Genomic DNA, 16,154 nt, shown 5'->3' on the forward strand with positions numbered 1-16,154 from the left:
CAGCAAAGTGATGTCACATTTTTGGAATGGTGGAGGAAAATTATACCTGATTTGCATGTTTCAAACTATAACCAATGGAACTAGGTAAAACTAACCTGTCTGGCTGTTTTTAACCAACACTTTCCAGATAGTTTTCATATTACCTTAAAACTGCATACATTGGAAGATGCGTAGATTGTAGAGGTTGCCTTAAAAGACATTTGAACATCAACCTAATAAAAGGTAACTACTACATTACATAGAAAAACATTTGTAAATACATTTACAAATAAGGCTTCATCAGATACATCCTGTAAAAAAACAGACCTTTTTATCTGGTGACAGTGGTGCCTTAATCATCAAGAAACAATGCCCCTTGTATGGAGCTCATTTGATCAATTAATTATTAATCTAATGCCCTCTGGGCTTGATCTCTACTTTACTGAAATTTAATGAAAAGTTCTAGACAGTGCTCTCTTTTACAAAGCTCGTTGTGGACAGTGTATATTCAGAGTTCTGAGAGTTCAGATCTTTTTGTATTTAAATATAGCCACCTCTGGATAAGCCAAATTAACCACCTTTCTACACCGAAAGAGTTTGAGGTTTTCCTGCTTGACAGGAAAACTCTATTTTAAATTGCATATGAACAAATGACCATATTATATTTATAACAAGCAATGCTCATATTTTGCTTTAGCAACCATCCCAGTGAAGACATTTTGAAGCATAATGCTTAAAACTCTGTTTAAGATACATTCCTTGAGAAATCCTAAAGCAGCAATGTTTGAAACACATTTTATTCAAGACTCGTATTTTTTTCTTGGAAGAGACAAGATTTATATGTAAGTACTACTTAGATCTTTTTCTAGTAACTTCATATTTTTTCTCAAAGATTACAGAGCCAAGTGAAGAAAAATGTGCAGTGAGAAATATCAATGTTAAATGAAATACACGAAAAGGCATATATAAAAATAACTGAAAAGGCATTTTTATATTAAAAGCTTTGCACAATATTGTAAAAGTTATTCAAATAAGGGATTGCCCTGCTATTTACTCTTACCCAGTGTCGAATTAAGAAAAAAAAAAACAAAGAAAAAATTAATAAAAAGATGAAAAGAAAGCAATAGATAACATGCCCAGTTTTTTTGGAGGGCAGCCTTCCAGTCCATAGGTCTACTTTGTGTCTGATATTCCTCAATCTCCACAGTGTCACGAGGTTCACAATCAGTTGCTGAATTAGTTGTGAGACTGGGAGTATCAAATCCATTAAAGCCAGGTTAACAGGTAAGTGCTAAACACTCAGTGAACCTGGATGTGGTTGAAATGCAGTGGTGCCAGGGTTGGAAAGTTATTTGTCAATCAAGCTTCTTATTCCAGTATCCATTACAGATGAGACTCTCTTATAGCATTGTCCATTACTGTGCCTATTGTAGTGATGGTCGTCCTGTTAATAAAATATTTTCTGGTTCGGCTTCCTCACTGCTAAAATGCTCTTAGTAGAGCAGCTAGAGTTCAATACAGGTAGTTTGTGGACATTCAGATTTAGCTGCCAGTAAAGTTGCATTTTTTAAGGACAACATTCTTGTTACCCGCAAGGGGTCCCATAATTAATTTGTCAAGATGTCTTGTAGAGCAAATAACCCCCCTGGCAGAGAGCAACAAGTCCTTCACTCTTGGTTTCTTAGGAAACTAGTCTTATAGAAAGAGGAAAAGGAAATGTATGAAGAAACATCCAGCTTGCAGATACATACATTGTTAGGAAAAAGGTAACATGTATAAAAGTCTGAGACATGGAGAATAGAATAGGAAAATCAGCTCCAGAAGGAAGTCTCACAGGGGGAAAAATGAATCACACGCACTGAACTAGACTGAGCAGAAAGAGTTACTGAATGGATTCTTTACCTATAGTTCACCTTTGTTACATGAGCAATATGGCAGAATGCCAGCATGGAAAGTTAGAGAAAGCATGAATAAGAATAAATGACAAATGGAAGAATAACTAGAGAAAATAGAGCACATACTCATGAGTATTTGGGGAGAAAATGCTGAAGGTACAGAAGAGCTATCTTTCAGCATGTTAATCGAGTTGGTAGTACTGCTTTATGAATGACCTGCACATTTTATAATATTTCCTAAGCAGCTAGAGTAAGCTGTAAGAGTGGATGTTGGCAACTATGTCTTTGTCACACATATGTGAGTCTAAGAAGAAAAGTACTTTGTGTTCATCTGCTTAGATTACTTCTCATCATGGGAAAATCATGGAAAAATACTACGTAGCAAGGCAATATAGTTCTTTCATTTTACTTTATTTTATTTTACTTTACTATTTGAATACCTGGAAAGTGGACTTGTATGAAGACCATTTTCAGCCACCATACTGAATGCTAATTGTCTGTTTAAAGTAGAGGGCATGGCTTTGCATATCATATATCTTTTTGGTCCAACTTTATTTGTTTTTATTTACTGAGTTACCTTACCAGGGTATTACACTGTTCACAAAAGACCATTTGAAGGCAAAGCCTAGATGAAGAAATTCACAAAAAAATAAAACAGCTAATTCACAAACATGACTTAATCATTAGAGGTACAGAATCCATCTGAAACTGAAAAATGAGCAAATATTAACAGAAGAAAATGTATTTATTTATTTTATTTTTATTTTATTTAACATTTGTTTACCAGGAAAGTCCGACTTGTAACAAAGCCAATTTTGAGAAAAAGCCCAAGGGAGAAATGCTCCACTGTGGATTGAGTTTAATAATAAATAAGGTCTGCAAGCAGTAGGTGAGATGACAGGGTGGAAGTAGGGGTGATATAGCTGAGGTAGGAGTTAGGTGATATGTATAGTGGAAAAGCACTTGCAGCTAGATTTTTTATGGAGGTGTCTTTTGAGTTGTGCAGAGATTTCACTTGGGGAGGGGGCAGGGGAGGATTGCCAGACTTTGGTTGCAAGAATGGAGAAGTGGTCAGGACAGTGCAGTTAGTTGGGAGAGATTGATTCACTCCAACTTAATTCATTTCCATGACTGGGTCTTTAAGGTGAATAAGGAGAATCATATAGAAGTTATCTGTACTTAACCAAGGAGTTTAGTAGGAAAATTAGGAGTATAGGGGTGGGATACAAAAATAGCGAAGGTTGGCTGCCTGATCAGAAGTAGAGTGTGATTTGATAGGACTACTGTCATGAGGACAGTTAATAAGCAGTGCAGACCCACTGACTTCACTGTCAGTACCATTTGTGTTTAAAATACAGGAGTCAGGTATCACAAGGGACCTGGACATTGACATGATTTTAAATGTTGATGATTCAGATATTTTTTGGCAGGCTTGGATGAGGAGAATGGTCTCCAGCTGTAGCTATGACAGTCAGAACTGTTAGCAGAAAGTTGGAAGTAAGTTAATAAAAAACATAATGTTATACACTCTGCAGTGGTACTCATCAAAAGTGTGCAGTATTGTAATCTAAAACAGAAAAGAAAAGGGAAAGGATTGTGAAGGCAATAGTCACACATATCCTAAATAATGCTATACATTGCAAAACCAGAGTGGTAGTGACTAAGAATTTACTGGTACGCATAATGCTCATCCCAAGGAATATTCCTTCATTCATTCACTCTCTGACTGCATCTTTAATCCACTTCAAAACTGTATTCTGGAGCCTGTCCGCACACTCTCTGAGCAGAGGAAGCAATCTGGAAGAGGGAGCTAACCCACCACCGTCCATGCACACTCATTCACTCACAATCACTTACCACACATGCCTATTGGCAGTTTGATCACACCATGTATTTGCGATATAGGAAGAAAATGGAGAACCCAGCGATAATGAAAGATGAGTATCAGCAAACTTCCAGAGTGATGATACTACCAGTCAATCGAATATTAAGAGACTTAGATTAATATCAGGGAAAGTTTGTTTATTTTACCTTCAGTGCTCTTATAAAGCTCTACCCCATTTTCTTGTAGGACCACTTAATGACTTCCTCTTCAATGCAACACCAACTCACAGACATGCCAATACAGTGAGTGTTGGCCTTTTTGAAAATTAAATGAAAGCATCAACAATTTAAATGTCAGAAATTCTACTAAGGCAACAATAATTAAAACATGGTTTTGTAGAGGGGAAGTGCACCTGCATTTTCCATGTGGAGGATTATAGTCTTCCATCCCCTGATATTTATATACATAAACTCCAAGAATACAGAACTATTGAAAACAACTGGTACTACACAGGTCCAGTTGCTCCATTTTCTCCAAAGTTATGCAACCCTTTGATATATCATCTCAGCTGATCAGAAGGTTCATTGAGAAATAATTTAGACTTGATGAATGAATATCATATAACCAAGATTTAGCAAAAAGGTTGGGAAGAAAAGGGGTGGAACCCTAAAGAGCTTATAAGAGTGGTGAATACTATACTATTTTAGAATGAGTCATACAGGTACATAGGTACAATATTTTGTACGACAACTGCCATTTCCTTCCAGCTGCCAATGTAACACATTCGATTATAGTGAAGACAACCAGTGATGAAAACAGTCTGCAGCAAGAGGTCAGAGCAAATAAATGCTGTTCATGCACAGTAACATTAAGGAAAGCATGAATATTGCTGCGTGTAGAAAAGGTCAAGAAAGATATTGCCTGGGGTTCAAACAGTCTTGCTGTACGTTGGAAGCCTTAACCCTGCCATTTTCCCTTCTGCATTAAGCCTTTCCTGTTCTCAGACCGCTGAGCTTTTCAACCCACTGGGGCCTGATCATGCAGTATGTTCTCAAGGGCAGAGCTGCATGATAATGCAGCAGTTTGGGGGAGTATCTAATGCTAATAAGCCACGTGTGTTGCTGAGAAATGCCAGCAGCTTTCAATTTTTGTGGCCAAGTGATTCAGAGAATCTCATATCAGCATAACATTTTATTGTTGGAGGAAAAAGTATATTCACTCCTATGGAAGTACTCATGGTACAGGTAAATTCAGCAAAGACATGAAGGTGGGGATATGTTAGTGTGTGCGTGTATGTGTGCATCTGTGTGAATGTGTGTGTGTGCATGTCTGTAGAGGCATGAATGAAGCTAAATGTGTGTGTGTGTGTCTGTGTGTTCATGCATGTATATGGCTACCTGAATAATATATATATATATATATATATATATATATATATATATATATATATATGCATATATATATTTGTGTGTGTGTGTGTGTGTGTGTGAGATATGAGGATAACTTTACCAACACAATGTAGGAGCCTCTAGGTAGAACACCATCACTGTCAGGTCTGACAGCACTAATGTTAGCTAATGTGTGATTCAGAGACATGCTAGTGAGACAAAAATAAGGTATTTTTCACTGCAGCCATAGTTGTCTCTGAATCATATTTTCTTAGTCTACAGAATTGACCCACCTAGGCAAATTACCTCAAGTGGTGGGCCTTTTTCAGAAATCTAGGATGATTTTTAATTATTTGTTTACTTGTTGATTTACTTATTTAAGTTTTCATTACTGACACATCTAGCTGGACTTTTTTGCCCATTTTTTTATTGGGTACATGAGAATAAAAGCTACCGAAAACAATGGATGAACTAACATGGTCAATATAAGATGAACAGATTTTGCCTGATATTAACAAAGCTGAATCTCTGGTCATTAGCAAAGTATATACAATCAATATGAGGATATAATAGTTATAATTTGGGTGTATTAGTATTCAGATAGTACAACAATAGACAGAATGAGCATTTTAGTGAGAGCATTTATATCAGTAAATTGCAGTGCATAATATAGCAGTAACTGAAGCTCAAGCACAATCCAGATAGTTATGGGAAAACTGAAACAAAATGTAAAAGGACTGAAATGCAAGATACAAAATGTCTGATTCATTTTATACTAATTTCCTGAATTTCATTAATATCCACAGAGCTGAGTTAAGGAATGTAAACATTTATATGTGTATATAGGTCAACTAACTACATATGGAATGTAACTTATTCATCTGACAGTATACTGTAAATGGGTTCAGCCTATATACAGCCTATACTGTATTAGGCTAAATACCCATCAAGAAATTCCAAAACTCAGTCATTTGAATCATGACAGTTGCAGTTAACTTGCTTTACAAAGTGTGATACTAGTTGCTTTCTAGAAGTGGTTATATTGTTCAAATTTATGATTCCTGATGGTTAGTCTTGGACTCACCTTGGGAATAACAAAGGAAAATGCAACATATCAGTTAATTTGTAGTACACTATAGCCCAAGTCCATTGCCCACAGTACATCTTACTTATTTTGTTTAATGAAATTGATCTTCATCTATCATATACATCTGTAAAATATTAATGTAAGAGTTTCCAGTACAGTTGTTTATGATAATAGAGAACCTTAGTAAAGACAGAAACTCCATACCATTAGCTGTAGTTGAAGAAAAAAAAAGAATTAAATATTGAAATAGCTGCACATAGCAAGTGTAGAAACTTGTGTAGTGAGATATACAAAGTTATAACATACCAAGATGCATGACCATTGTGGAATAAAGTTACTCAAATGGTTCCATTAGTAGAAGGAGCAGAAGGGCAAATAAAAAATAGAATTTTCAAGCATAGTTAAATATGTTGTCAATACACAGATAACTGCATTCGAACTATAGAAGGAGGCAATTCTGAGTACATTGCGAGTGCTGAGAAGAATACTGTTGGCAACCTTCAAAAATGGAAGCAATACCAATTTCACAAACCTTTACTGTACCCTGACATAGCAATGGAGTACATTCCTATAAAGGTATTAGAAATGCTAAACAACTGGAAACATTGAGAAAAGAATAGTGACAAAAATAATCCTGTTTTTCCTCTTAACTATATGACTAGGTCTCAGTACTACACTATAAAAGGTACCGTAGAAAACAAATTCTGACTGGCATACCTTCTTATACCAGTACTTTACCAGTCGAATCAGGCTCTTCACTTTTGTTGGGCGTTCCCTGATGAAGTCCCGCTGCAACTCAGTGAAACAGACCGAGTATTCCCCAGGATCTTGGTATTCCTCCAACAGTTTTACATATATTTTAGGGTCAGGTTTTTCAAATGTCAGATGACCTTTAAGCATTAACAAATAAAAATGCATAGTTTTACATCTCTTACTATTAATAAAATATCCATTGCACATACCTCTATAAATAAACACATGCAGACTTCAAGCATTATCCTCAGATCTTTAAACACCATGGCCATTACCTACAGCACTAAAACTGCATACACTCCTACAACTTTAAATAAATTAACATTGCAAAGGAAAGTATCAGTTCTCTTTAGAATCAGTTAGTTTACATAACTTTTCTCTAAAATGGGTATCATGCAGAATATATCTGTCAATTAGCATAGAGGATTGAGGCTATGGGCTGTTACTGGGCTGCATCCCATAGCCCAGTATTTGATTATCAAATCCTCTATTCACCAAATGTGTGACTGTGTATGCCACTAAACGATACAATGCTCCTGACCTGAATCTGAAAAGTGTCAATGTGGAGTATTGCTGTACTCTGTTTAACAAATACAAATAAATAAATAGATACAAATTGGTTCAGAACCTTCTGTTTGTTGATTAACACAAATCAGAGTAGAACATTTTCCAAAAATATTGGTACAGATTTTTGTAACCTCAGCGAAAAAGATACTTCTACTTGAAGGTAAAAGCTAAAGATGGCTAGTGATGGGAGAGACAGGGCTGTTGCACCCCCCCCCCAAAAAAAACTAAAGCAATCTGCATATTAGTAAAGCTACTTCCCATTCCTGACTGACCCATTCTTACCTTCAGAATCTTTTGTGAGCTCTCTTTTTGTATAAGATAAACATTTTACATATTTGTAAATTATGATGACTTTGTGTTAGAATCCTATGACTCTGTGTCCTCCATGCTTATTTCCCCACTTTTTTCAGCCTGTCCAGTGTACCCCAAAATAAGCAAAACTGAACAGCACAGAAGGACAAACTACAATTTGATGCAATGTTCTGTTGTGCATATGTGGTTGTAGCAACTGTACTATCATTGTGTCATGTTTCTTCCTTGAGCAAATCAAATGAACAAGTGCTTCTTAAGTTTATAAGATTTATTTTTTTATGTTTTGTTAACACAGGTGGCCCTGCAGGGACTTTGCCAATTGTTATTGAGCCTTGAGGAAAATGTTCACTTAGGGTTACAGATATTAATAAGAAATTCAGAGTGAAATATTAAAAAAATACACAAAAGGGAAAGCTGCTGTTTACTGAAGATCTATAGCTACCACGCATCTCAGGAACTCATGAAGCTCTTTAATGTAAATCCCTTGAAAACTAAATTTTTAGTACAGATCTCATTTCTGAATATTCTGAAGAATGTGTTATGCAGTCCTACACAATATAGAATTTTAAAAGTCAGTTCCAGTGGCATATAGAGATAAAGGCCTGACAAAGAAACTTGTGAACCAAGTTTGATTAGTGTCTTTTGGGGTGGGATATGCAAAACTGTAAATTCCCCTGATGAAGTAAATTTTTCATAGTCCATTTTTCCAGCCTGACTTTAAAGAGCACCATAATTTCTAAGAATATTTTATCATTCCAAAGTATATGTTACAAGTCAACATTGTAGAAATTGCAGTGGCCAGCCAGGTGAATTGTTTGGATAATATTTGCATAATTTTGCTGGGGGTCACATATGTATTACTGAGGATCATTAGTTGTGTGTAAAATATATTTTAACAGGGAGGGATTTTAACATTAGATGAAATGATTTGTTTACTTGATTGTTTGTAAAAGATGTATTTAGGTTTGTCTAGTAATTAGAATAAATGCTGAGACCTTTGTATTTGAAGGAAATAATTCATTTATATGTGTTTGAAGCATGTTTTTTTCTGAAATTAATGATGTTCTAAGCTGCTTACCAAACATTACAGCCTTGCAGTTTATTTTAAAATCTGACAGCTTAGTTAGGATTAAGTACTATATCGGTCTTAAGTTTAGAATAGAACCTTTTGGCAGGTCAAGGGAATTTTTTCACTCTTCTAATGATGAACTTCTACAAGAGATAAAGGATATGATATTTTCATCTTTAAGTAGAGGAAAGTTGGATAGGATTAACATATGGTTATTCATTTTGCAATTAGGATTTACATTAATTGACTGTAGTAGCCTAAAAGACCCTTGTAACGTCAATGTGTTGATTAAGTTATGAAGAATATTTATACTCAAAGAAATTTACTATGTAGTTTGAGTAATTTCATATCATTCTTACTTAGGAATAGTAAGGCACTTTGGGTTACATTAATATTTCCACTGTACCACATTTTTATCCAACTTGTTTGGGTTTGTATTTAGTTATCTTCAATAGTCTGGTAACTTTAACATAAATTAAAGGAAGATAATCCCAAACCACCTTGTTTTTTTATATATTAATTTGTTGTAGGCTATTCTAATAGACTTGGGGTGCCATATAAACTTACTTTAATTTGATTTAATACTTTAAAAAAATGGTATGTAGTACTACAAAAGAGAAGTTAAAATAAAACAATAGTCTATGTAATATGTTCATTTTAGCTATGGTTTGTTTTGAAAATAAAGAAAAGTTTATTTTATTCCATATTTGGACATCATTAGTGATAGTTGTCCTTAGAAGGTTATCTTGGTAGCAGAATACCTAAATATTTCAAAGAAGTATTTATTGACTTTCATTTCAGAATTTGGGATCGAGTCTATTAGTTTGTAATTAGGACTTAATGGAAAAATAGTAGGCTTATATAAGTTTAGTTTGTAATTTGAAAACTTTGAATGTACAGATATTTGGTTAAAAATGTTAGCCAAGTCTATATTAGACAACATAAAATATAGGTTTATATCACCTGCAAAAGCAGTTAGTGGAATAAGTATATTGTACATTTTAGCTATAAAGTAGTATGATTTTTGTAGGCATGAGAGGAAGAAAGACTTGATATATAGATTAAAGAGGTAAGGGGATAAGTGACACCCTTGTCTTGCACTATTTTTAATTTTATTAGGAGTAAAGTTAACTTTATTAATAAAAACATATGCATAGGCACTGGAGTACAATTTTTAATAGTACTTAAGAATAGTGCTGGGAAACCAAAGAATGACATAACTGTGAAGAGACAGTTATGACTGATGCAGTCAAAAGCTTTGGTAGCATCTAAAGGTTGGGTTTGAGAATAATAACAGTTTTTTTTTTAAATTAAGTAAAAATCAAAGATTCCTTTAATATCAATGTATTTAGATTTATAACTAGATTGTTGAAATAATTTGTGCTTTTTGATAATACTAATAGTTTCTTGTTCAGTAAAGGGAGAGAGATTTTCCTTGCTTATGGTTTATACTTGAAAAGTACAGCTGATACGGAAAACAGTTGAGTTTTTTCTGTGGTAAAAGAAAGGTTATATTCCCCATAAAGTTGAATGTATATACTTAGAAAGGTTTGCACAATGTCCTTGTTTGCATGAAAAGAATTACATTCATATATAATTTATCAATGGATCTCAATTAATAATGTTTATTAATTTTGCCATGGCTTTAGAGGAAGGTTGTGCCCATTCAGAATATTTGGCTAGCCATTTAGGGTCATGGCTTGAGACACATGAAGTAAGTATGCAAAGTAAGTATAAGACATTTTCTTGTTAGAGGGGAAAATAACTGTTTTCAAAACCTTGAAAATAGAAGCACTCTGTAGGAAGGTAGCCTGTTAGTTATTGATAGCCAATTGTACTTTTAAAGTAATTTACAGTGATGCAGTAGGGAGTCTTCTAGTAGTATAAATTTTAAAATGTTGTTCTCCACCATCTGTATCATATGATTATTATTAACGAAGTGTAAACTAGGAAAGGGAGACCAAGGACTACATTTGCAGTGATACAATGATTCTACCAAGGATCACATAATAGTGCCTAACTTCTGTATATTAATTCTTAACTAACAATGTTCTATTCTGTTTGTATCTACTTATACATCTCTGAAAACAGTTAAACATATTCCTACATACAACTGGTATACCTTTAGAATACAATAATTGTATCTATACATATATCTGTGAAGAAATGTAAAATATGTTATTGTATAAAATTGTATGCATTTAGAAGAAAGTGTTAAAATGTTATTTGTTAGATTGTTTTTTAAGTGGAGCTTTTCCCCCCGGGCCTCCGCTGAAAATGGACCTGTGTCCAATCTGACTTTCCCGGTCAACAAATGTAAAATAAATAAAAAAATAAATAAAATATTACAGTTTGGGTAGTCATATATTTTTAGCAATAGTTAAGAATGCTCCTGGGGAGAGCAGAGAGTGATTTTTGCACATATTTTCAGTTGGCCCAGGACTTTATTACAGAGGAGGGAGTGGGGTCTAGTACTACTCCATTATATTTTAGCTCTGTAACATTGGGAATAGTGTTTCCACTGGGATCTGTTATGAGAACTGGGTAGAAAATTGGGCAATTGTTTATGCATTCTACAAGAATAGCTTTTTTTCATTTCATTTTGCCTTAGACATATGCTGACTCTGCAAAACATCCAACTATCATTGCTTTCAAAGCTACTTCTGGTGCCCTTGCTATACAACTTCATGACAGAGCTGGAGCATTAAATGTCAACCTGTAATTTTTGCTTGTAACAGAATGCCACTGTTTTTTTAGAATGACTGTAGAAATACATGCTATTTTATCTTTTACAAATATACAGTTCACTAATTATATCTAGTTTAAGATATTACACAATGAATATTGTGGCCTTATGCAAATGATTTCCTTCAACATTCCTGTATGTATTTTATATCTGTAATTCAGGAAGCAGGTTTATCCCATGAAATATAGAATTGTAGAAAGGTAATATTAATTTGGTCAGTCTAACATACTTGTTTCATGGCTTAGGATATGCACAGAAAAAGGCCATTCTAGGCCCCTGCTATCCCTTAAAACATTAATAATTGTCCCTTTAAATGTGGGACATAATTTAAACTTTTTCCATAAGCATCACTCAATGTTGCAGTGAGCCAGTACTCCTAATAAGTTGTTTGTGGATTGAATAGTTATTTTCATGTATGGCCATCAGTTTTAGACCAATGATTTGTTTCCCTAGTATAAATATTTTTCTTTTTTTGATGCCCATTGATGTGGTATTGTCCCAATATCCATTTGACTTCAATGTATGCTACATGTGCAATTAATTTTTAATTGGTTAAAAATAGTATGAAGTGAAATGTATCTTCTGCTACAGTGTATTTGACTTTCATAAAAACAGCTAATTAAGAGGTACCCCTAAATCAATATGTTATAGGGATATATTGGAATCACAGTTAAGTCCTACTTAGATATGTTTGTTGTGCTTGTTATTTATATTGTGTTAAACTGCATGTTTGAAACATTTAATAAAACAGAAAATATAAAAAGGGAGAGGAAGGAGTGAAATGTTGCAGCCTTCTCTTCCAGAATTAATTGACCATGTACTGACACTGTGTTAGCCTCAACTTTGAGGCTACAAACTTTATTCTAATTATGGCAGATTGACAGTGGAGAGTCATTACATTTCTCACATATTTTAAGAGGCTGCTTTGTTAATCAGGGCTGTAGTTCATATGCAAAGATGCTGAAACCAATACATATTGATCCAGAACTAAAGGTAGCAAAACAGAACTAAGTAAGTTGAGGGGTTTTATTTCAATACATGAGATGTAGATTCCTTTGCAACACTGAACTGCATATGACATCACACAGGGATTTCAGCCATCAAGTCTGTATCTTTTCTCCCTAAAATCATACAAAAAGTATTTGTATTAGTAATCCTAACATTTTTGACAGCATTCTTCCTTTCTCTGGTTGACAGACAAATCAGTCAGTTTTGCTTTAATGTTTTTGCATGAATGCACTTTTATTTACTTATTTATTTGGACTCAAATGGAGTCAGTAAACAAACTGCTTACCACTAAGAAGAGGCCAGCAAGTCTCGCTATGAAGCCTGCTTAGTCATATGGTGCACATCTGGATATTTCTTCCATCTTATCCAGAGCGTCAAGATGTGCAAACAAAAAACTTTACTCTTCAACTTAAACATCATACAGTATTGCTGGAAAATACTATCGATTTCCAGCTAGGCCTGCAGGATGACTCTTTCCCCATAGCCATTGCCTTCATAATTTTGCAACTTTCCTGCAATTCTCCTTTCTCTGTCTTTGTACTGTAAGTAATGAGTGACCTTGACTCAGTTTCAACTGTTTTTTTGTACTTATCCAATGTACATGGATTTTTTTCTCATGCTCTTTTTCTGTTTTCAGCCAGATATGCTGCATACTTCACTTGAGACACACATGATGTTTAGTGGATTACAGTTTGGATTAGTCCTGTAAATAAAGCTGCTGTGACTCAGTGGATCATGCCTTATAAAAAATCTAGTGAAATAGGTGCTATACAACTAAAAAGAGATGTAGCACTTGAAGGATAAATTGCAGACCATGAAATTTTGTGATATGGGGGGAAATACACAAGGCATATAGGTTCATAGATTAGTACTAAGCTAACTACCCTTGCGAGCCATTTTAAGTTTAGCCAATTATCCGTTGTGAGACTCAAACTCTGCACTTTTTGTTTGCAAGGCAAACACCTTAACCATTAGGCCACTCTCCCAACCCCTCAACAAATATCACTGTATTACACAAGTTGTTGCAGTAGGAATGGTAGTCCAAGTACCACACTTGTCTATAATGGTACAGACTGCATTTCTTTGCATTCTAAATATAATACATGTTGCTGAAATGTGTTTCTTGCCATGTGCTTAACAGCTATGGAAGAGTGCAGTAGAACCTATGGTCAGTCTAACAACAAAAGTCTGACTGTCCCCACATAGAGAGATGAAAACCTTTTTTGACACATAATGGGAGTTGTTTTAGATCCCATACCCTCTCTTATGCATAAAGCATTAAAAAGATTTGCAGTGCTTTATTTAAAACATATGCATTAACTGTCTATTCACATTAGAATGTTTAACTCAAATGATATTGTCCCATTTACCTAGACAAGCTGTAACATAGTCCCCTTTTCAGCTTAATTATATCAGAAAAGAAAGAAAGTATGCTTTTCATCAAGTTTTACTTTATAGGTTTGGCAGATATTTTAGATGTATACACAGATTTGGTGCTAACAATTTCTTGCTTCATAGTCTGATAACAGATGAAGGATCTGATAGACCACACATGTAACTTAGCCACTTAAAATTCCACTACATACTACTTCTATCCATAAGCAACTGGAGGAGGGGAAACCAAGAATGTATTTACAGTTACCTATCCATTCATTCAGGTTCAGTGAAAAAGAGTGAGATGCAGCTGCGTTATTTAATGTGACTGTTCCATTAAAAAGCTATTCTCTGGGTGTGGTCCTATTTATGTTACAGCAGTTTATGTTTATGTTTATGTTGCAGCAAAGGTTATACAGTACTATTAACTGCTGTACTGTACTGTACTGTACTGTTGGAAAATCACAAAACGGAACACCTATACTGCAGTACAGGATCCAAAGGGAGCACCATCCACAGGCACATGCATGTGTAAACACAAATGCACACAAACACGCGTAAAAAAAAATTCATGCAGACACACACCCCTTCTCACAATCCCACACATTCACACACTGCATATGCAGTAGCACGCCAGCACACACATGCATAGCTATGCTACCATTGACAAAAAACATTACTTACCTTCATCCGCTATCTGCCCAAAGTGAAGTGGATCTAATTTACCCTGCACAGATTCTCATCACTGAAAGGCATATATATGCACCACTTAACTGCAATGCGTACACCTTTGGAACCCAGCCCTGCCTTGCAGTTGCATAGTCTAGGATGTCTATCTATCCTGAACCAAGTGAGTAGCACTGTAAATTAGTGGCAGGCAGGGAGGGCTGTTTACAAAATCCCATCCCATTCAGCATCACATTTTTATATGACACTGCAAATCTAAAGAAGGGGAAGCACAGTGGAGATCCTAGGCAACATGGGGAGGCTATGAATCAGAAAGATCTTGTGAAGTAAGCAAGACAGCTTGCAATCATCTTGCATACAGCATCTAAAAATACTCCCCTTATTTAGTTTAACAAGAGTGATTACTTTGTTTTCCATTTTTAGGTTTATTTATTTATTTTACTTATTAGCATTTTGGTTACCAGGAAGGTCTGACTGGGTAATGCAAGACCCCTTTTCAGTGGTGACCCAGGGAGAAAAGCTTCAAAGACATACTTGGTGAAAGAAAACATACAAAAATATTATATCAGGCACTTTTTGAGTATAAATAACATTTACAGTACAGTGATTGCAGATTCAAAGTAGGCTAGAAGGTAATATATCAGTTTATAATGAATAATTACTGTGAGTTTGAGCAAAACAACAAATTATCTCATTGGTGATTACCACTAACTGCCACAAAACTAATTGCAATAAAGTAATCACAAATATAAGCCAATAGGAAACATTTGTGATTATCAAAAGTAAAACTAAAAACAATGTTTTTTATTAGAGGCTTTGCCCAGCACACTGCCCAGTGAGGATGCTCCGGCCCCTATCCCAGAAAAAAACAAACTCCAGGGGCACACCAACATGAAGAAAGGGCAAAAACCCTTGAATTATGTAACAGTCAATATCATGAACTTCAAAAATTTGACAAACTGAACCAGTGACGAAAAACACCAGACAGCAGTTCAGCGCATATTATATATATATATATATATATATATATATATATATATATATATATATATACACACACACAAAGACAGAGATACAGATACAGATACATGCAATTTTTACAGCAATTACAATGGTACACACAATAGCAGAGATCATCTGAAGATAATCACATCCACTGTGAATAAGGTGACAATGCAATAACATAAGGATGTAATACAAAAGAAATTTGTATCAGCAGTTACAGCAATAGTCTCATAAAAGATTAAGTAAAACAAATTCATCTATTATAAATATGGTAGCAAAAGCAGTTGCATAAGGAGAGGCTGGATGAAGCAATATCAGCATATGTACTTGTTGGAATGAGTTGAAAAACTGCATCAACTGCAATAAACAATGCATTCTAAGAAGGATGACAAGCAATAAGGCATAAAGAAAGACTGAGTTAATCAGCTGGATACGTATTAAAGTTGAATTACAGACATG

The 16,154-nt window shown here is 34.8% G+C and overlaps 1 protein-coding gene across 3 annotated transcripts in view; it reads right to left on the minus strand.

Annotated features, from left to right (window-relative positions):
• LOC122799326 (2'-5'-oligoadenylate synthase 1A-like) overlaps positions 1-16,154 on the minus strand; it is a 290,809-nt gene that overhangs the window by 116,968 nt on the left and 157,687 nt on the right. For all 3 annotated transcript variants that reach the window (XM_044068306.1, XM_044068304.1, XM_044068305.1), the window contains exon 3: positions 6,892-7,064. In XM_044068306.1, the coding sequence (XP_043924241.1) occupies positions 6,892-7,064 (173 nt within the window). The remainder of the gene's footprint in view (positions 1-6,891; positions 7,065-16,154) is intronic.

The sequence above is a fragment of the Protopterus annectens genome, chromosome 4.part0, assembly GCF_019279795.1.
Source record: "Protopterus annectens isolate FY-2018-M chromosome 4.part0, PAN1.0, whole genome shotgun sequence".
In the NCBI taxonomy this organism is placed as follows: domain Eukaryota; kingdom Metazoa; phylum Chordata; order Ceratodontiformes; family Protopteridae; genus Protopterus; species Protopterus annectens.